At 36.8% G+C, this 21,480-nt stretch overlaps 1 protein-coding gene across 2 annotated transcripts in view; it reads left to right on the top strand.

The window, feature by feature from the left end:
* SLC44A5 (solute carrier family 44 member 5) overlaps positions 1-21,480 on the top strand; it is a gene marked incomplete at its 3' end in the record, with an annotated part of 383,498 nt that overhangs the window by 308,226 nt on the left and 53,792 nt on the right. For both annotated transcript variants that reach the window (XM_081218426.1, XM_081218425.1), the window contains exons 4-5: positions 1,454-1,538; positions 19,144-19,228. In XM_081218426.1, the coding sequence (XP_081074552.1) occupies positions 1,454-1,538; positions 19,144-19,228 (170 nt within the window). The remainder of the gene's footprint in view (positions 1-1,453; positions 1,539-19,143; positions 19,229-21,480) is intronic.

The raw sequence follows: 21,480 nt of genomic DNA on the forward strand, positions 1-21,480 counted from the left end.
CAGGTGCCCATTTTGAATTAATAATTGTATAGAAAATGAATAAACCATTTTGGGATAAAGTTAAAAGAAACATATTACAGAGTATAGAGTCAGGTAAAATTAGAGCTCTTAGGTATCTGACAAACTAAGATATAAAAAAAGAATTTAATAAAATAGTGCCTGGAGACATTATACATTGAACACTTAGATGTCATTTAAATGCCTTATTTATAGTCCACTTTCTTTATCTTGGGAAATAAAGATGGGAGCATATGGCAGCAGAGAACTGTCCGAATGAGTCAGATTTTATAAGAAGGTATTAGAAGATGAAACTGTCAATGCCTCTATGACATTGGAAAAAGAATTAGACAAAGGAGACTTTTCTGGGTACTCGGATACTAAAAGGAAAGGCTTGGATGGATGAGAAAAATTATTGAGAAAAGTGTCTTTTCCATATTAAAATTCTCATTCAGAATTGATTTATTTTTATCTTCCCAAGTCACACAGGCCATGTACATAAGAGTGATTGAATTGTAACATGAACTGTCAAATCCATTAAATGTGGGTAAGGAGATAGCTGGAAATGTTAAAAGAAGCAAAGGACAAAGAGATATGTTTTCCATATGCAGAGGCAAGCATTAGGTGACCAATAAATTTCCCAGATTTTTAGGAAACGTATTAATCAAATTAGAGAAATTAGAAACATTTAGTTAGAATTAGGGAGTATTGCCCAATTTAGCTAATGTATATTGCTTTGTGTGGTTCTCTAGTCTAGCCAATAAGTATATAGGGGCGATGAGTTTGTATGAGGTAGAGCCCACCCAGCATCTTCAGAGAAAACAGAGCCAAATCTTTAATTTATGAAGTTTGAAAACACTTGATATTTATAGGCAGCTTTGAGATTATCAGACAAAGTGTGTGTACAGTGAATTTTTATTATGTGTTACTTCTGAAGTTGCTACTGTTCGCCTTTACAGTGTCATAAGAAATCATAAAGAAATCATAAATACCCAATTTGAATTGGGTATTATAGTTCCACTCCTTTGAATTTTTTGTAATGGTCTTCACTTATGTATAACCCAAAAGAATTGCATCATAATATGTACTGCAAATTTATTAGCTCTGCTATGAAGTCATTTAGTTTTGAGCCCTAGCAAAAGTGACTTCTTGCCACCCAAGAATTTGTAGTGTGCCCTCTAATTCACATTTTAATAAATGTCATTTTCTAAGTGCATTACCTCATGTTTTGGCTACAACCCAGATGAATCCTGAGAGAATAAGAAATGTGCTTTCTGACTGATTCATCCATATTTTATTTTACTTTTCATTAAGAAATTACTCTTTTAAGAAAATCAATAATCTTTTGTGATTGAGGGGAGAGGTTAGTGTGTTGCAATGGTGCATTCTAATTTCTCAAATCAGACTGTCTTCAGCCAGCTGTTGATGATTTTTTTGTCTTTTCTTGTTCCTGCAGCCTGGGTCAATGGCGACCCCAGAAGAGTGGCCTATCCTACAGACAGCCAGGGCTACTTTTGTGGCCAAAAGGGCACCCCCAATGAGTGAGTATGGCCACTTTGCTTTGTCTGATTTTACTGTCTAAGCTGGAACCTAGAAATCACTTTCGCATTAATCCTACTCATAAGAGGATTGAAGTTCATAAAAAAGGACTTCCCTCCCCTTTTCCCCAGAGACAGTTTATAAGCAGGTGGGATGTTTCATACTATATGACTTAAGACAAGATGCCATTGTTCTGCAGCATTTTATTAGAACACATGAAGACTCTGCTTAGTAAAAATATAATTGTACTGGGTGAATTGGACCAGTGATTTTATCAGAAGCCATATTTTAAAATGCCTCATGAAATGGGCTATTGGAAGGCTGAGTTCGGAGGAGCTGCTAAAAAGCTAGACAGTGCAGTTGTTAGAATTGTTTTTGCCACAGTGTCTACTGATAAATCACTCCACCTTTCAAAGTGAGGGGCACACCTAGAAAGTCTTCAATGAGTGGCAGGCCAGTTTTTCAAGACAACTAGCCTGCTGCTGACAATGACCCTGAGTAGCTGAAACAAACAAGGGAGAATGTTCCATTAAATTCCTTTCTAATGTTAATTATAACAGAAGTTTTCACTTCTGAAAGCAAGTTTTCTTTCTTCATCATAAAGAAAAAACAAAACAGAAACATGGATTTCATATTTTTAGAAAGTTTTTTCTCCTTTCTCACTGGTCCATTTCTTTTCTGGTAATACCTGAGTTTTTACTCAGGTATTTTACTCAATACCCTGGTTCTTCAATTCAGTTTCTATAAAAGTTGGTATTGAAAGGGTAAGAAACCAAGGCAACAGCAGCGCTCTCTACCACCAAAAACAGCAAAAAGGAGTCTCAGAATATTTCTATTGTGTCCCCATGTTGCCCACCCATAACTTGGAGCTTACTATTCCAAGAGAGAAACAGATTTAAAAAATAGGTTTAGGAAAAGGTTAACAACACACACGAAGTAGAATTATTACGGACAATCAAGAGAAACCAGAAATTTGGTCAAGGTTGGGGGGTAAATCCTTAATCATGTCAGGTTGAGTTTATGGCGGGTAAACTGACATCTACAAAAGGTCCTCAGTGCCTGTTAGAGACAACTAGACTAAATTCTGATCTAGGATGGTAATTCTTATCTTAACCTCAGTAACTCAAAAGCTCCTAGACATTGCCAACAAAACCTTCACACTATGAAGGACAAAGAAAGCACCAGGTGGTAAAAAGATCACACAAATCTCTAAATCTCTAGTTCTTTAAAATAAGCTATTTTTAAAAGGGCCTCTGTAACAATGTTTCCCAGACCTAAGCCAATGACCCACTTATTTCCAACAAAAATGGGATACCACAAATTTCAGTACATAAAGATCATTCAAAGGCAATCCTAGTGTAACAGACATGTTCTTTAAAGTATTATTTACAATAACAGTATATTGGAAACTATACAGATATCTAACAATATGTGGATGGTAGTAAATTATGGCCCATGTATTTAATAAAATATAATGGAGCCATTAAAAATGTATGTTTAGGGGGCTTCCCTGGTGGCGCAGTGGTTGAGAGTCCGCCTGCCGATGCAGGGGACACGGGTTCGTGCCCCGGTCTGGGAAGATCCCACATGCCGCAGAGCGGCTAGGCCCGTGAGCCATGGCTGCTGAGCCTGCGCATCCGGAGCCTGTGCTCTGCAAGGGGAGAGGCCACAACAGTGAGAGGCCCGCCTACCGCAAAAAAAAAAAAAAAAAAAAAAAAAAAAAAAAAAAAAAAAAAAAAATGTATGTTTATATTTTTAAGAATTGATTATGTTAATTTTCTTTATAGTTTCTGGATTTTGTGTCATGGTTATAATTGCCTTCCTTCTCCTGAAAATAACATTTAGCTATATTTCTCTAGTATGTCTATGGTTTATTAGAAGTTATAAATTTCTAATGCACTTGGGATTTATTTTTGTGTATGGAATGAAGAATCAAACTTTCTTTTTTTCCAGTTGCAGTGCCAGTTGATCTCAGAATAGTTTGTTGAAAAATATACTCTTTTTCCTCTCTGATTTCTGATACCACAATTATCATTTGGTAAATTTATATACTTGTTTACAAACCACCTATTGTATTCTAAAATATATATATTTTAAGCCTCTCAATTGTTTTAATTCTTATATAAATGTGTATTAATTTGAAAACTTAAAAAGTTACTTTAAATGATTCTGAGAGTTTTTAGTAGTAAGTGAAAATATTTATGAAAATATCAGATTTCAATCCTTAAAACAGTGTGAAATTATCATAGAACTAGCAGAAAGAAATAAATACAATTACAAATATCAATTTTGAATGTGATAAAGATGGGATTCCAAGTCAGTAGCCAAAGAGTAGATTATTAAATAAGTGATACTGAGTTAACTGAAATGACATTCATAAATATAAAATAAAATTGGATATTTATCTCATACATTATACCAAAATGAATACTGAAACATGAATACTGAAATATTGTATATAAAATATACAACCAAAAAGTAACGGAAGAAAATGCATGGGCATGTTAATAGAATAATGGAATAAAGAAGCTTTTTCTAAACGTGACCCCAAAGCCAGAAAATTTAACAAAAATTTTAAAGTATGACACAAAGTAATCCCACTTTAACCCACAAAGTGGTATACAAAGTTAAAAGATAAGTGGAAATTCAGGAAAAAGAAATTTTTTCAACATGTATACCTGACAGTGGGTCAGTAGCTTTATTATATGAACTACTTTTATAAAATCAAAAAAGAAAAAGATGATCATTCAGTGTAGAAGTTGGCAAAAGTAATAAACAGGAAATAACATGAAATAATAGCCAATAATAACAGAAAGTGCTGATCAACCACAGTTAAAAAAGAAATGCAAATTAATAAAGAGATATTACTTTAGCTTATTAAGTTGTCAAATAAATTTAAAAAATTAAAATTTCCAGGGTTGACCAGAATGAGGGGAAAAAAAGACATCTTATTTTCTACTGGTGGTAGTGAAATATGATAATATTTATCACATTTTATCAAGTATTTATGAAATTTGTATGTTCTTTTTGATTCAGCAATTTTTCTAGAACATATCTGATGGAAATTTGCATAAACATTCCTAATGTTATAGGTAGTATGAAATAGTAATAATAAAATGGAAACAGCCTAAATATCTATCAGTAGGAGATTGATTAAATGAGTTACGGAACAGTCATATAATAAAATACTATTTAATCATTAAAAGTGATTGAGTAGAGATATATTTATTGACATGGAAATATGCCCATGATATTTTGTTAATTCAAGAAATCAGGTTATGCCATGATTTAGTATAATTATATAATTTAGTATAATAAATGCTATGTATATTATAATTCTGCCTTGTGATATATATAAATATCACATATAAAAAACACCTATATATGAACAGATATACACATTCCTACATTATTTCTGGGTAGTGGGATTATATTTTTATTTATGTGTTTACTGAGTCCCTATTATGTTTCTGATAGTGTTCTAAAGGCTGAGGTTATAGTGCAAACAAATAGACAAGCTACCCACACTCATGAAGCTTACATTCAATTAGAGGGCAATTACAATAAATATGTAAACAATCAAGATAATTTCAAATTGTATGATAAATGTTATAAAGGAAAAAACAAAACAGGTGGCCCCATAGAGAATGACTGGTATATAATGAGCTGCCTCGTGGTTGCATGGGGCAGGTTAGGACTTTCATGAGGAGGTGACTGTTAAATTGAAATATGAAGGCTAGGAAGAAGGCAGCCTTTCAAAAGCCTTGGTAAGAGCTTTAAAGCCAGAGACAAGGGCAAAGGTCCTGAGGCAGGAATGAGCCTATGATACTCCAGGAACAGAAAGAAGCCCAGGAGGCTGGAGTGTAGCAAAGAAAAAGGGGAGTGGGATGAGCAGATGTCTGAGAACCAGATAGGAGTCAGATTTTGTGATTCTACGTGCCCTTTAAAAGTATTTGGATTTTATGTATAAGTGCAGGAAGGCCATGGAAGGGTGTTCATCAAGAGAGTGATACAATCCACTTTACATTTTAAAAGATCTTTCTTGTTGCTATTTATACCTTCTTGAACTGTTTCAATTGTTCACAGTGAGCATGTAGGCAGGAAAATATTAAGCTTTTTTTATTTTGAAAAAGAATTAATGACAGATATTATAAAATAGAATTATGAGTAATTTTTATTTGCTTATTTATATATTAATATGCATTACAAGTTTCTACCAAAAAATCTAATACTTTTATATGCCCTCCAAATTGTCCAAAACTAAAAGTCTTGAAAGTACATGAGCTGAGGCAATGAGTTACCTTACTTATCAAAGCCCTTTGAAGGAACAAGAGATAAAACATTTTGTTGAAAGAATATACTCTAGAGTCAAATCCTGACTTTACATCTTTCCATTGTTGACCTTTGGGCAATGGACGCAACCTACCTGGCCTTAATTTTCTGATAATAATGGAAAAAATTAAATGAAAGAACAGAAATTAGGGTGAAACTTACATGTGCTTTTTTTTAACAAAGCACTTTCATATTCAATATTATAATACATCATTCGTGAGGTCTCCAAAGGGCCAGTCACTATGCAAAAGGTTGGAATCACTCTAGGAAACAAGACAGAGTTTTCTCAAGGATCTCAGTCTTCAGGGATATAGCCAAGAAATCCATGGATTTCAGAGAGTTCCAGTCCAAGACGGCAACACAGGAGGCTTCTAACTCACCTCCTCCCATGGACACACTGGATCTACAGCTACACACAGAGCAATTCCCTCTGAAAGAAATCCAGAAACTAGCTGAGTGACTCCTACGTATCAAGTGAACAAGGAAATACCCACATCAAAATGAGTAGGAAAGGCTGAGACACAGTTTTACCATAAACCCCACGCCTGGCTCAGTGCCATACAATTGGGAGGAAATGCCCAAATCCCAGCCTGTCCCTGAGGAATGAAAGGTTTGAACCCCACATCTAGTGCCCCAACTTTTAAGACTCTGACCCAAAGGACAGGCCCTCACAACACCTAGCTCTGAAAGCCAACAGGGCTTGCATCCATGAGACTCATAAGACTATTGTAAACAAAGAAGTTCTTGGGGCTTCCCTGGTGGCACAGTGGTTGGGAGTCCACCTGCCGATGCAGGGGACACGGGTTTGTGCCCCAGTCCAGGAAGATCCCACATGCCGCAGAGCGGCTGGGCCCGTGAGCCGTGGCCGCTAAGCCTGCGCGTCCGGAGCCTGTGCTCCACAACGGGAGAGGCCACAACAGTGAGAGGCCCGTGTACCACACACAAAAAAAGAAGTTCTTAACTCACTGTGGTTATTTCCCCCAGACTCATCTCAGAGGGAACAAACAGAAACACCCATCTCCCAGGCTTTTCCTGAAAGAAAGCTATTTGCATACTTCAATAGCTGCTGCATGAGGGTTAGACTTCTAATATGCACACATCTGGGGATGATTATAGTCTTCCCCAGAGCCTGGAGGAGGCCAGTGGGCACTGTCTCTGTGTTCTCCCTCTGGCAGCTCCAAGTTGTACTTACTACCTGGAAGGAACTTGTGCACACATCTAGTGCACAAGCTTTTGCAACTGCCACCCAGGGGACACACCCCTTGATCTGGCTCTGGTGGACCATGGGGCTTGCATTTCATTGGTCCCACAATGAAATGGGACAACTGTAGCAGACTAAAAAACACTTCTTAACTGGCTATCCCCTCAGCACTCAGTGCAGAGGGAGCAGACTGAAATGCTCATTTCCCAGTCTTTCCCTGAAAGAGATCTATTTATGTACTTTAAAAGCTGGTGTTGGGCTTCCGTGGTGGTGCAGTGGTTGAGAGTCCGCCTGCCGATGCAGGGGACAGGGGTTCGTGCCCCAGTCCGGGAAGATCCCACATGCTGTGGAGTGGCTGGGCCCGTGAGCCATGGCCAATCAGCCTGCATCTATCACTGACTGAGATCCTCCCCTTTGGGACACTGACAGGTCTTGGCACTACTCAACTACTAAGAGCCACTAAGAACAAGGAAAGCAACTTAGACATGCACAAAGGTTTGAGAGACAGTTAAGAGCTGGGGCTGGGGTGAATATTAAGGTTTATCTCCTACAAGAAACCAGACAGAGAGGCAGCTGTTTTATCTAATGCACAGAAACCAGCACATAGAATCAAGGAAAATGAAGAAACAGAGGATTATGTTCCAAACAAAAGAACAGATAAATCTCTAGAAACAGATTTTAATGAAATGGAGATACATGATTTACCTGATATAATTCAAAATAAAGGTCATTAAGATGCTCACCAAAGTCAGGAGAACAATGCATAAGTATAATGAGAATTTCAACAGAGAGAGAGAAAGTATAGGTAAAGTATCAACAGAAATCACAGAGCTGAAGAATATAAAAATTGAACTGAAAAATTCATTAGAGGGGTTCAACAGCAGACTAGATAAGCAAAAGAAAGAATGAGCAAACTCAAAGATAGAGCAGTAGAATTCATCCAATCAGAGGAGCAAAATGAAAAAAGACTGAAAAAGAGCGTAGATAGCTTAAGGGACTTATGGGACACTGTCAAGTCGATCAACATTTGTGTTATATGGATCCCAGAAGGAGAAGAAAGAGAGAAGGGACAGAAAGCTTCTTCAAAGAAATAATGGTTTAAAACTTCCCTAACCTGGGGAAGCAAGCAGACATCCAAATCCAGGAAGCACAGAAAGTTCCAAATAAGATGAACCCAAAGAAACTCATAGCAAGAAATATTATAATTAAACTGTCAAAAGTTAAAGACAAGGACAGAATCTTAAAAGCAGCAAGAGAAAACTTGTTACATATAAGGGAAACCTCTGTAAGACCACAGGCAGATTTTTCAGTGAGACTTTCCAAGCCGGAAGGCAGTAGAATGATATATTCAATGATATATATATTGAAAGAATAAAAACTGCCAACCAAGAATACTCTATCCAGCAAAATTATCCTTCAGAATTGAAGGAGAGATAAAGATTTTTCCAGACAAGCAAAAGCTGATAGAGTTCATACTGGTCTTATGAAAAATGTTAAAGGGACTTCCTCAAGCCAAAATGAAAGGATGCTAATTAGTAACAGGATAAACATATGAAAGTAAAAATATCACTGGTAAAAGAAAATACATAATTAAGCTCTATTTTAGAATAGTCTAAAATTATAATGGTGGTGGGTAAATCATTTATAAATCTAGTATGAAGGTTATAAGACAAAAGTCGTAAAAATAACTATAACTACAGTAACTTATTAATGGATACACAAGGTGAAAAGATGCAAATTGTGACATCAAACACATGAAATGTTGGGGGGAGAATAAAAATGTAGAACTTTAGTATGCATCTGCATTAAGTTATCGGCTTAAAATAGACTGCTGTAATATGTTTTATGTAAGCCTTGTGGTAGCCACAAAGCAAAAACCTATAGTAGATACACAAAAGGTAAAAAAAAAAAAAAAGGAATCTAAGCATACTACTACAGAAGGTCATCAAATCACAAAGGAAGAGAGCAAGCAAAGAAAAGAACAAAAGAACTGCAAAACAGCCAGATAACAATGAATAAAATGGCAATAGTAAGTCCCACCTATCAATTATTACTTTAAATGTAAATGGTAAAATGATGCAATCTGAAGATACAGAGTGGCTGAATGAATAAAAAAACAAGACTCAACTATAAGACTCAACTATATACTGCCTACCAGAGATTTACTTAAGCTTTATGCACAGACATAGAATAAAAGCAAAGAGATGGAAAACATATTCCATGCAAATGGAAACCAAAAGAAAGCAGAGGTAGTTATATTTATAGCAGACAAAATAAACTTTAAGGCAAAGACTCTAATAAGTGACAAAGAAGATTATTATATAATTATAAAGGGGTCAATCCAACAAGAGGATATAACATTTATAAATATGTACCCAACTTAAAAGCACTGAAATGTATAAAGCAAATATTAACAGATCTGAAGGGAAAAATTAGGCAGCAATATAATAATAGTAGGGGACTTCAATACCCCACTTTCATCAATGGTTAGATCATCCAGACAGAAAATTAATAAGGAAGAATTGGTCTAAATTACATGTTAGACTAGATAGACTCAACAGACATTTACAGACCATTCCATCTAAAACCAACAGAATACACATTCTTCTCAAATACATGGAATATTCTTCAGGATAAATCATGTGTTGGGCCACAAAATAGGTTTTAATAAACGTAAAAAGTCTGGAATCATATCAAGCATCTTTTCCTGCCAAAATGGTATGAAACTAGAAATTAATTCAGAAAACTGGAAAATTAACAGATATGTAGAGATTAAACAACTTGTCACTAAGCAAATGGGTCAAAGAAAAAATCAAAAGGGAAATTAGAGAGTATCTTGAGACAAATGAAATTGGAAATATAACATACAAAAGCATATGGCACACAGCAAAGCAGTTCTAAGAGGGAAATTCATAGCGATAAACAACTACATTAAGAAGCAAGAGATATCTCAAGTAAACAACCTAATTTTGCACCTAAAGGAACTAGAAAAAGAAGAACAAAATAAGCCCAAAGTTAGTAGAACGAAGGAAATGACAAAGATCAGAGTGGAAATAAATGAAATAGAGATTAATCATTAGAGAAATGCAAATCAAAACTACAATGAGGTATCACCTCACACTGGTCAGAATGGCCATCACCAAAAAATCTACAGACAATAAATGCTGAAGAGGGTGTGGAGAAAAGGGAACCCTCTCGCACTGTTGGTGGGAATGTAAATTGATACAGCCACTCCGGAGAACAGTATGGAGGTTCCTTAAAAAACTAAAAATAGAGCTACCATATAACCCAACAATCCCACTACTGGGCATATACCCTGAGAATACCATAATTCAGAAAGAGACATGTACCCCAGTGTTCAGTGCAGCACTATTTACAATAGCCAGCACATGGAAGCAACCTAAGTGTCCATCGACAGATGAATGGATAAAGAAGATGTGACACATATATGCAATGGAATATTACTCAGCCATAAAAGGAAATGAAATTGAGTTATTTTTAGTGAGGTGGATGGACCTAGAGTCTGTCATACAGAGTGAAGTAAGTCGGAAAGAGAAAAACAAATACCATATCCTAACACATATATGTGGAATCTTAAAAAAAAAAAAAAGGTTCTGACAAACCTAGGGGCAGGACAAGAATAAATATGCAGTTGTAGAGAAGGGACTTGAGAACATGGGGAGGGGCAAGGGTAAGCTGGGATGAAGTGAGAGAGTGACATTGACATATATACACTACCAACTGTAAAAGAGATAGCTAGTGGGAAGCAGCTGCACAGCACAGGGAGATTAGCTAGGTGCTCTGTGACCACCTAGAAGGGTGGGATAGGGAGGGTGGGAGGGAGGCGCAAGAGAGGGGATATATATATATATATATATATATATATATATATATATACATACATACATACATATAGCTGATTCACTTTGTTATACAGCAGAAACTAACACAACATTGTAAAGCAATTATACTTCAATAAAGATGTTTAAAAAAAGCAATAGGGAAGATAAATGAAACTACCAACTGTTTTTTTGAAAACATAAAATTGACAAACCTTTTGCTAGACTCATTGAGAAAAAAGGTGAGACTACTTAAATAAATTCAGAAATGAAACAGGAGACATCTGATACCACACAAACACAAAGGATCATAAGAGACTACTATGAACCATTATATACCAAGAAACTGGACAGCCTAGAAGAAATGGATAAATCCTAGAAACATACAACGTGCCAAGACTGAATCATGAAGAAACAGAAAATCTGAACAAGCCAATTACTAGTAAGAAGATTGAATCAGTAACCAGAAACCTCCCAACAAAGAAAAGCCCAGGACCAAATGACTTCACTGATAAACTCTACCAAACATTTAAAGAAGAATTAACAGTCCTTCTCAAACTCTTTCAAAAAATAGAAGAGAGAATTATGACACATTGTTCAATGGAACATATTAGAGAGCCCCAAAATAAAGCCACAGAAATATGGTCAATTACTTTATGACAAAGAAGCCAAGAATATACAATAAGGATATTCTCTTCAATAAATGGTGTTGGGAAAACTGGAATGCCACAAGCAAAGCCACGAAACTGGACCACTTCCATCTTACACCATAAACAAAAATCAACTCAAGATGGATTAAAGACTTGAATTAGGACCTGAAACTGTAAAACTCCTAGTAAGCTCCCTGACATCAATCTTGGCAATAATCTTTTGGATCTGACACCAAAAGCAAAGGTAGGAAAAGGCAAAATAAACAAGTGGGACTACATCAAACTAAAAAGCTTCTGCACAGCAAAGGAAACCATCAACAAAATGAAAAGGAAGCCTATGGAATGGGAGAAAATATTTGTGAATCATACATCTGATAAGGGATTAATACCCCAAATTTATAAAGAACCCATGTAACTCAATAGTAAAAAACCAAACAATGAAACAAATGATTAAAAAATTGGCAGGGGATCTGAATAGACATTTTTCCAAAGAAGACATATAGATGGCCAACAGATATATGAAAAGGTGTTCAACATCACTAATCATCAGGAAAATGCAAATCAAAACCATATGAGTTACCACCTGATTAAAATGGCTATCATCAAAAAAGACAAGAGAAAACAAGTGTTGGCAAGGATGTGGAGAAATTATTGTGCATTACTGGTGGGAATGTAACTTGGTGCAGCCACTATAGAAAACAGTATGGAGATCCTAAAAAAGTTAAAAATAGAATTACCACATGATCCAGTAATTCCACTTCTGGGTATATATCCAAAAGAAATTAAATCATGATCTTGAACAGATATCTGCATCCCCATGTTCATTGCAACATTGCTTATGATAACCAAGTCCTAGAAACAACCTAAGTCTCACTGGATGGGTGTATGGGTGAAGAAAATGTGATTTTATACAAATAAATAAATTTAAGTCAGCAGGAAAAAAGAAGGAAATCCTGCCATTTGTGACAATATGGATGGACCCTGAGGCTATTACGCTATGTGATATCTAAAAAAAAATGAACTCATAGAAACAGAACAGATTGGCGGTTGCCAGAAGTGGGAGGTGTGGGGTGTGGGAAAGGGGTTTAGGTGTTCAAAACGTACAAACTTCCAGTTATAAGTTTCTAGGGATGGAAGGTACAGCATGGTGACTATAATTAACAATACTATATTGTATATTTGAAAGTTGCTGAGAGAATAGATCTTAAAAGTTCCCATCACAAGAAAAAAATTTGTAGCTATATGAAGTGATAGATGTTAACTAAACTTATTGTGGTAATTATTTCTCAATATATACATATATCAAATCATTATGCTGTATACCTTAAACTAATACAGTGTTACATGTCAAGTATATTCTCAATAAAAGTGGAAAAAAATTAAACTAGGAACTGGACAAAAAAAAAGAGAAATCCATGGATTTCAATCTCGTGTGTTTCGCAGAATGTGCTATCTGAAGAATAATGCTTACAATCCCATTTGAAACATTACACTCACCCCCACTTTCTCTAGTTACTTTCTGGCACAAGACCCTGATTTATTGTCTTGGGTACTTATCACTACTTGAATTTATCCTGGTTATTAATTTCACTTGTTTATTTTCCTCTACTAGAGTCAAAGTTCTTTGAGATCAGGGACGTTCTCTGTTTTGCTGTTGTATCCTCAGCACTTCATTATAGTAGGTGCTCAGTAGATTCACTGTTAAATGAATCAGAATAAACGGGTAGCACAGAAAAGACAGTGATTTGCTCCAGTTGGAGGTCAGTGTAAAGTTCTTATCAGATCCTCCTATTAGCACTGCTAAGTGGTGCCATTATTACATTATTACTAGAAAAGTCATCTAGAAAATTAGGAAGCAAATTCAGATAGGTTAAAGTATGCACTCAGGGTCAGCTGACTACTAAATGGCAAAAGTAACATGTTCTAACCCCAAATTCTGTGTTCTTTAGGCTGCATATTGGTAGAGTTGCAGCGAAATTGGTTTTCCATGTTCCACGTTTAATCTAGTCCTTAAAACCTTGAACATAAACTGGTAAAAAGTACCATTAAATTAAAAAAAAATTGTGTGTGTATATATTTTCATCTGTAAATGAAATGCATCTCTGTGAGAATGTGTAAAGCAGGTTAGGCACTACAAAACAACTGAGTCCAGGACATACTTGTTAGGCTGTAACAGTGTTTGTACTCATTAGTGTCATGATGTGCTTAGAGCAACCCTTTGATTCTCAACTCTAAAAAACATTCCTTAACTGAGCTTAAAATCCCATGCTTAGAGATGGTGTGATAGTGTTTAGGATAGAATTTGGTCAGTCTGTGCTTTGTCTATGCCTAACCAAAAGGACACTAGGGGAAACACTGAGAGTTTTCTGAAATGTCAAAGCAGATAAAACAGACTCAAAGGAAAATGGAGTGCTTTGTTGACATGTGTAACTTTCTCTGCATTTTGAGTTGCAGGGAAGTTATTCATGATACTTGGGTATGATCCTTTTCTTTGGGATTTCTACTAAAAAGCAAGAACTCGATTGATTTTGATGCCACCTTTTGGCTACTACAAAAACTTCAGCTTATAAAGTTTGGGTTAAAACAACTTTGAACGTTGTCTTATGCAGCCCAATTGCCAGATTAGACAGACCAAAATACCCATCTTCCTAGTATGAGTTTCAGATAGGGAAACAGGAAAGATTAAGAGAACAAAGCTCTTCTATTTAAGTTTTGCATCAATTTGGTGAAGCAATTAAGTGAAGCAATAATAACTTTGTCTTCAGTTCACTGAAGAAACACTTATAAAATGGCAAGGAGGTCTCACAAATCTGTTTGACTGAACATACTACAAGCCCAGATCTATTACTTGGTTTAATTTTTAAAATCTATATCAAAATAATATATGCCTATGAAAATAAACCAAACAATAATGAAGAGCTTATAATAAAAGCAATAAAAACAATGGTCTCCTGTCTTAGGAGGTTTCTTTCCAGAAAGATAATCTCTCCTTCTCCTGGTTGTTTTAGTCAGTTCAGGCTGCTATAACAGAATACCATAGACTAGGTAGCTTGTAAACAACAAAAATTTATTTCTCACAATTCTTGGGACTAGAAGTCCAAGATTAGGTGCCTGCTTGGTCAGGTTCTTGGTGAGGGTCCATTCCCTGGTTTGCCATCTTTATTCTGTATCCTCAAATGGAGGAAGGGATGAGAGAGCTCTCTGAAGTCTCTTTTATAAGGGCACTAATTCCATTCATGAGGGCTATACCCTCCTGACCTAAGCACCTCCAAAGGCCCCACCTCCTAATACCATCACTTTGGGGGTTAGGATTTTAACATATGACTTTTGGGGGAACACATTCAGTCCATAACACTGCTCTTAGTTCTTCTGGCAGTTTTTTGCATAACTTTAAATCATATGTTTATTCTTTCATTTTGTACTTTATTAATTTTAGATAGTATCCATTGATAGCCTGCTATGAAACATGAAGATTTAACTAATTTACATTATCTGTTTTCCTGTTCTCCCTCCTCGTTCCATGCTTAATGGTTAAATTATTGCCTTCAGATTTTCTTATAGTTTACTTTTGTGACTTTAAATGGTATACTGAGCTTCGAATTCTTGTTCCACTAACTTTTGTCAGTATCTCGACTCCTCTTTATATAAGAGGAGGATATTATCCCCACTACCCTTCTCTCCATCTTTCCTTTCCATTCCACTTTCTATATTTACCCTTCACATGATCAAGTTTGTTATAAAGTTCAGTTCTGCAACTTCATCAGAATCTTTCATGTTCTGTTGGTAGGTTGATTCTAGAAGTTGGAAATAAGACTTTTACTTTGTAATAACTATGTGAAGTTTAGTCACTGTCTGGCCATTACATTTTTATTTCTACTGTGTCCCTGATATCAAAGCCAAATCTTACACTTTATTTGCAGCTTAGCATCATGCTACATTTTAGTTTATTTCAACATAGGGCAATGACATTCTTGTATAATGTTTTAGTTTATTTCAACATAGGGCAATGACATTCTTGTATAATGTTTTATTTGTCAGCCAAGTTTTTCTTGAATAGTCTTTATCAGGACCATAAGTTTGTCTACCATTCCAATCACACTATTTTTCAGAGGCTCCCTCTTCTCTGAACACCTGCCTTGTAGAACTTCTGTCCTTTTGTTCCACTCAGGACCAGGTAAATTTTAGGTCTACTGCATAGCCTTAATTCTGGGACTTATCTACCTCATTAGATTGGGTCCCGCTTCTAGAGGTGCCAGATTTAGCAAATAAAAACACAGAATGCTCAGTTAATTTTCAATTTCAGATAAACAAGAAATATATATATATTTTTTTAGTGTAAGCACGTCCCATGTACCATTTTCTATATCCTAACTTCTCTTTTTGTCAACACCCTTGTTTTGAGGGAGAGCATTCTTGATTATCTTCCTAAGAAGAGAAAGCACAGGAAGTAAATTTGAGAAGTTCCTGGAAATGTTTTTCTTCTCCCTCTTTACAGTTGACTGATGGTCTAGCTTTAGAAGTGTAACTTGAAAGACAATTCCTGTGAGAAATTTGAAGATACTGTTCCATTGTTTTTAGTATCCAATGTGTCTAATGCTAGTCTGATTCACATACCTTGTGGTGACTTTTTTCCTCTGGGAAAACATTTAAAATCGTTTCTTTACTCTTGGTGTTCTGAAATCCCACAATTTGATGTAGGTCTTTCTTAAAAAATATTCTTTTTGTTCAGGCCTCAATGGGGGTCCTTTCATTCTAAAGAACTATGACTCTCATCAGCTCTGAAAATTTTTCTTCAGTTATTTCTTTGCTGTTTTCATTCTTTCCATTTTATTGGTTGTCTTCTGGGAACTCTGTTAGTCATACCTTGGACCTCCTGGATTAGTCTCCATACCTCTTTTGTTTTTTTCCTTATATCTTCCATCTATGATTTTTTATTCTGTATTCTAGGAGATTTATAAATTTTTTTCCAGCTCTGCTTTTGATTTTAAAATTTTGGTAATCATACTTTAAATCTCTTAAAGCCCTCTTGTTTCCTATTTATTCCTCTAATAACATAGTATTTTTATGTATGAATAATCTGCTTGAATTACTCTGAAAAAAATTTTAAGGTCCCTCCTGTACCCTGAATTATTTTTATTTCATCCGGCATCAGTTTTTGTTTGTTTACTTTAGTCTTTCTCTTTCCTATTCTGATTTCTCTTAAACTCCTGATGCTACTTGGTTATCCACTTTTACTAAAGAAAAAATTGGGTCGCTTGTGTGAATTTGCTCTGTTTCTGTGTTAGTAGCTCAGTTTTTCCAGGGAGGCCTCTGCCCCGTATGGGATAGGAATGTTGTGTTAGCTGTTAGATTTCACTACAGCATGAACTGGTGGGAAGCTGACTGTCAGGCATGGGCTTTTACAATGCCAGAATATGAAGGGCTGTAGACTGGTGTACCCAATCCCACAAAAGCCCTTGCTATCATTCAACAAAAGAGGCCTCTGTTTTTGCCCATTTTTCCTGGATGCTAGAAGTCTTAAGTGTAGGTGTATGGGAGGAGCACAGAGACGCTGATTTGCACTGTAGACCTGTATATAAACCTTCATTAATCTTCTTACTTTTGGCCACATTTCTCACTCTCAGCTTTGAGTCCAGAATGTGTCATGATTTCTAATAGGCATATCATATCTCACCCTTTTTGTAGCTTTTCTATGGTGCATTCATCACTCAACACAGTCTCATATGCTCTCCATCTTCCAGAAATTGTTGAATTCTCTTGTGCAATTGTGTGCAGATTCCATCCTGCACATCCTTAGCTGGTATGGTGAGGTTTATTCCTTTTTGTACTTTTATTCTTTTATTTCCATGAGTCTCGGGAAAGAAGAGAGATGGGCTTAAGTGCATCTTACATCATCTCAAACTAGTAGCTTGTAGTTGCTTCTGTTTTGTTGTTTCATGGTGGGAATATAATTCAAGTTAAATAATGAGTTACTTCCTCAATCACTTCTGCAGAATTGTTCAGCTGCAACCATCGCCATCTACTTTGTACCTAAGGAATCTGAGGACCACTGATGTTTAAAGATATCAGACAGACTTTGATAGAATGACTATAGATTTGTGCAAAAAACTAAGGAGAATTCTAAGATATTGAAAAACTTATTCTGAAATTGATCTCATCCATTCTACAACATCTGATGAGTGCCGAATATGGGCCAAGTACTCGGCTAAGTGTTGGCAAGGTAGATGGGTATAAAGATGAATAAGGTACAAACTTTACCCTTGAGGATCACATAATCTGTTGAATAACTTGAGTTTATGTAACATTTTGCAGTTTATAAATCAGTTTTACCTGTAGGGGACTCTTGACACTTACTGATTTACCATTCAGCATTTTAACTACTCCTAAGGGACTCCAATGATCCATGACATGTAATAATTTATTAATTTACTTAGGCACAAATCTGAATCACATGCAGAAGATATAGTTGCTTGGGTGGTGAAAGAGCCAAGTTCACTCTTGTGGAATCATGAAGTAGCCTTGTGCATATTGTGTATGAATTTATAGCCAGATTCTTGAGCCATCTGAACTAGGTGGGATTACAAACATGAAATGGGTTTATTTTTCCCCTATTATTGCCTTTAATGATGTTCTTTCAAAATTCTTTCCTTCTTGTTTTGGCATCTTGGGTAGCTTCCTTCCATAGCTTTCTAAATACTTACTATTGTTAAAAAGTTCAGTGCAGTGCAATTTAAAATTTGAATCTTGTTTCTTCCAATTCCTCAGCTCAGGTTTGAACACTGCAAGGGAACTTAGAGTGGGAGAGAGGCCCTGTTCTGCTATTTCCCTTCTCTTCTCTCTCTCCTGGTCCTAGCTCTTTCTTTGTGTTGTGACAGATAGAAGGAAGAGTATCTGTTGCTTTCCTGGCCACTGCCCTAGTCCCACATGGTTGTTGCTACTGCAGCTAAGATGTAACTGACTATCCATAAACTCTGTCTTTGGGGTAAGCATCCAAAGGCTGGCTCTCTCATGGTGCACAAGTGGAAATTCTCTGGGGAAGTCCTCACTGACTAGTTCTTTGATTTGAGAAATCAGCTTTGGCTTGCCCTCCACCAAACCCCTTTGGCTTTATCCCTGGTGATTCACCTCCAGTCTCTTGTCAGATGAGGTACCACCAGGAAGATGCAAGCCCATTTACTTGACTCCACGTTCTCCCATGACAGGCTGCTTCAGTGCTGCCCTCTTTCTACCCCATTGGTTTATTTCAACTCTCCTGTGATCTCTTTGGGCCTCACTTTTCCCTGCTAAAACATTAAACATTTTTCAACATTATTTTCAATGGCAATATAGTCTTCTACTTTATGGATGTGGAATTCTTTATGTAACCAATCCCCTGTTGACGGACAATTTGATTATTTCAACTTTTTACTATGACCAATAGGTGCTTTAAATGTTAGGCAGGTTAAAGGGGAGTTGGAGAATATTTTGCAACTGTCTGGGGAAAATGAAGCAGATTTTTAAATGTGATGTTATATTAAAGTATACAGGGGCTGAAATGATATGAAATATTTCCACAGTCACTAAAAATATTATGTTGTTCTCTTAGGAACAAGCCCATTTTGTTTTACTTTAACCTGCTCAGCTGTACCAGTCCCTCCGTGATGGTAAACCTACAGTGCCCTACCAGACAGGTAAGGCAAAAAAAAAAAAAAAAAAAAAAAAAAAACCTCGCTGGTGATGTCAGCGATTTTGAACATTCTTGGGTGAAAGAACTGAGAAACTACATTTGAGTTCTGGGTGTGTGTGATTAATGATGAATTTATGGAAGGTGGGAAGACAGAAGTATAAGCTCATGTTTGTTCATATACAATTAAAAAAAGCAGGGATTAATCATTTTAGTATTACTAGGAACCTCAGTGATTATCTTGTCTAACCACCTATTTTTATAAATGAATAAACTGCAGCCCAGAGAAGTGGAGATATTTTTCTCAAGATCAGTATTAGGAATAATAAAGCCAGCTACTGTAACTAATAAACCCCAGTTTTTCAGTGACTTAAAACAGTTTCTTTTTGGTCATATAAGAGTAAAAGGCAGTGTTTGTGGTCAATGGGCAACTCTTTTCCAGGCTCCTTTCATCTGGTGGCTCTGTTGTCCCTTAAGTCCTCAGCAGGAGCAGCATCCAGTTGCCGGAAGAAGACAGAGAGGCTGAATAAAGCACCCCTGTTCTTAAAAGCCTTGGATCAGTAGTCTCACACAGTGCATTTCTACCTATATGCCATAGACTCATTAGTTTTGTTTGTTCACACCGAGATGCAAGAAGGAGGGAATAAAGCAATGTAATTGTGGGCTGAGCAGCCTCTTGTGTACCATGAACAAATGAAACAACAGGGACAAACTTCATTGTTTCTTCCATAGTCTATCCCTCTTTCCTCCAGAACACCCTTCTTCCCAAGGGAGACAACCCAGAATCCCATGTGGTACTATCTTTAACCCATAGTCTCGGATTATGGATAGTCTCTCCATCAGGTCTTGACACTAAATGTACAATGGGGAACAGGGCGAGGAAAATTAGAATACAAGCTCCCATTTAGAAAGGTCTTCAGTGGTCTTTAGTGCATGGCACTGGAAAACAGTCTTTTATTTGACCTGGATCATGTTCTCTGAAGGAAGTTCCTTATCCATCACATTCTATGATTCTTTGCTCAACCACCTGGAAGGTTATTTCCTGTCTGTCAGCCTCAGACCACACCATTGCTGAACATTGGAAATATACCCTCTTAGGGGCCGCATGGCTTTGAAACTTTCTTCCTATTGTGCGAGTTTAGAACCTCAAAGATTATATTAACAGTGAAAGGCCTTTTCAGGTTAGGTCATGAATTTGGCAGTACAACTACCTCAAAAACTTAGTAAGATTTTGACTTAGTTGCTACCTCTTTGTTCCACTTTGCTGTACATCAGAAACTAACACAACATTGTAAATCAACTATAAAATAAAATTAAAAAATTTAAAAAAATAACTCCCTTATATAAACCCTCAGTTCTTTTGCCCCTTCTCATTTACTTGTACTTCCCTGGCAAAACATCATTCATGGCTAAATGCAGCTTTCTGCCTACTCCATGCCTCAACCCAGGCAGCTGTGTGTTCTTGCAGAAAACACACACAACAGTCCATTAAATTAAGGACCACTAACCTCAAGGGGGCCCTTAATGCTGTCCCCAAATCACACAGGAGACACTTTGCCCATTCACTAGCTACTCTGCTAGAAAACAATTTTACACCTTTTCCTCTCACCTCAAACCTCCAAGACCTCCTTCCCAGTCTCCATGTCAGCCTCTGACTTAGCTTCCTATTTCACTGAGAAAGTATCAGCATTCAGAAAACAACTTTTACAAGCTACAACACTGACCTCCACTTGCCTACCTGTCATCATCTGTGTTCATGTATTTACTCTGCCTTCCCTGCTCTTACTGTGGAGGAACAGCCTGTGCGCCCAAGGCCAGCCCATCCTCTCATGCATTAGATCTTATCCTCGCTCACAAAGTCCAGCACACAACTCCAGAAATCTTCTGGTTTTTTCTTTTTTTTTTGCGGTACGCGGGCCTCTCACTGTTGTGGCCTCTCCCATTGCGGAGCACAGGTTCCGGACGTGCAGGCTCAGCGGCCATGGCTCACGGGCCCAGCTGCTCCATGGCATGTGGGATCTTCCCGGATTAGGGCATGAACCCACGTCCCTGCATCGGCAGGTGGACTCTCAACCACTGCGCCACCAGGGAAGCCCTGGTTTTTTCTTTTATTACCGTTTTCCTTCTCTACTAAGTTATCCCCATCGGTAGACAAACATGCTGTTATTTCTTCCCTCTTAAATAATTCTCTCCTTGATCCCACATCCCCTTCCAGTTACTGCTTCATATCTCTGTGCCTCTTTTTTTTGCCAAATTCCT

Source organism: Mesoplodon bidens, assembly GCF_964165515.1.
Source record: "Mesoplodon bidens genome assembly, chromosome: 2".
NCBI lineage: Eukaryota > Metazoa > Chordata > Mammalia > Artiodactyla > Ziphiidae > Mesoplodon > Mesoplodon bidens.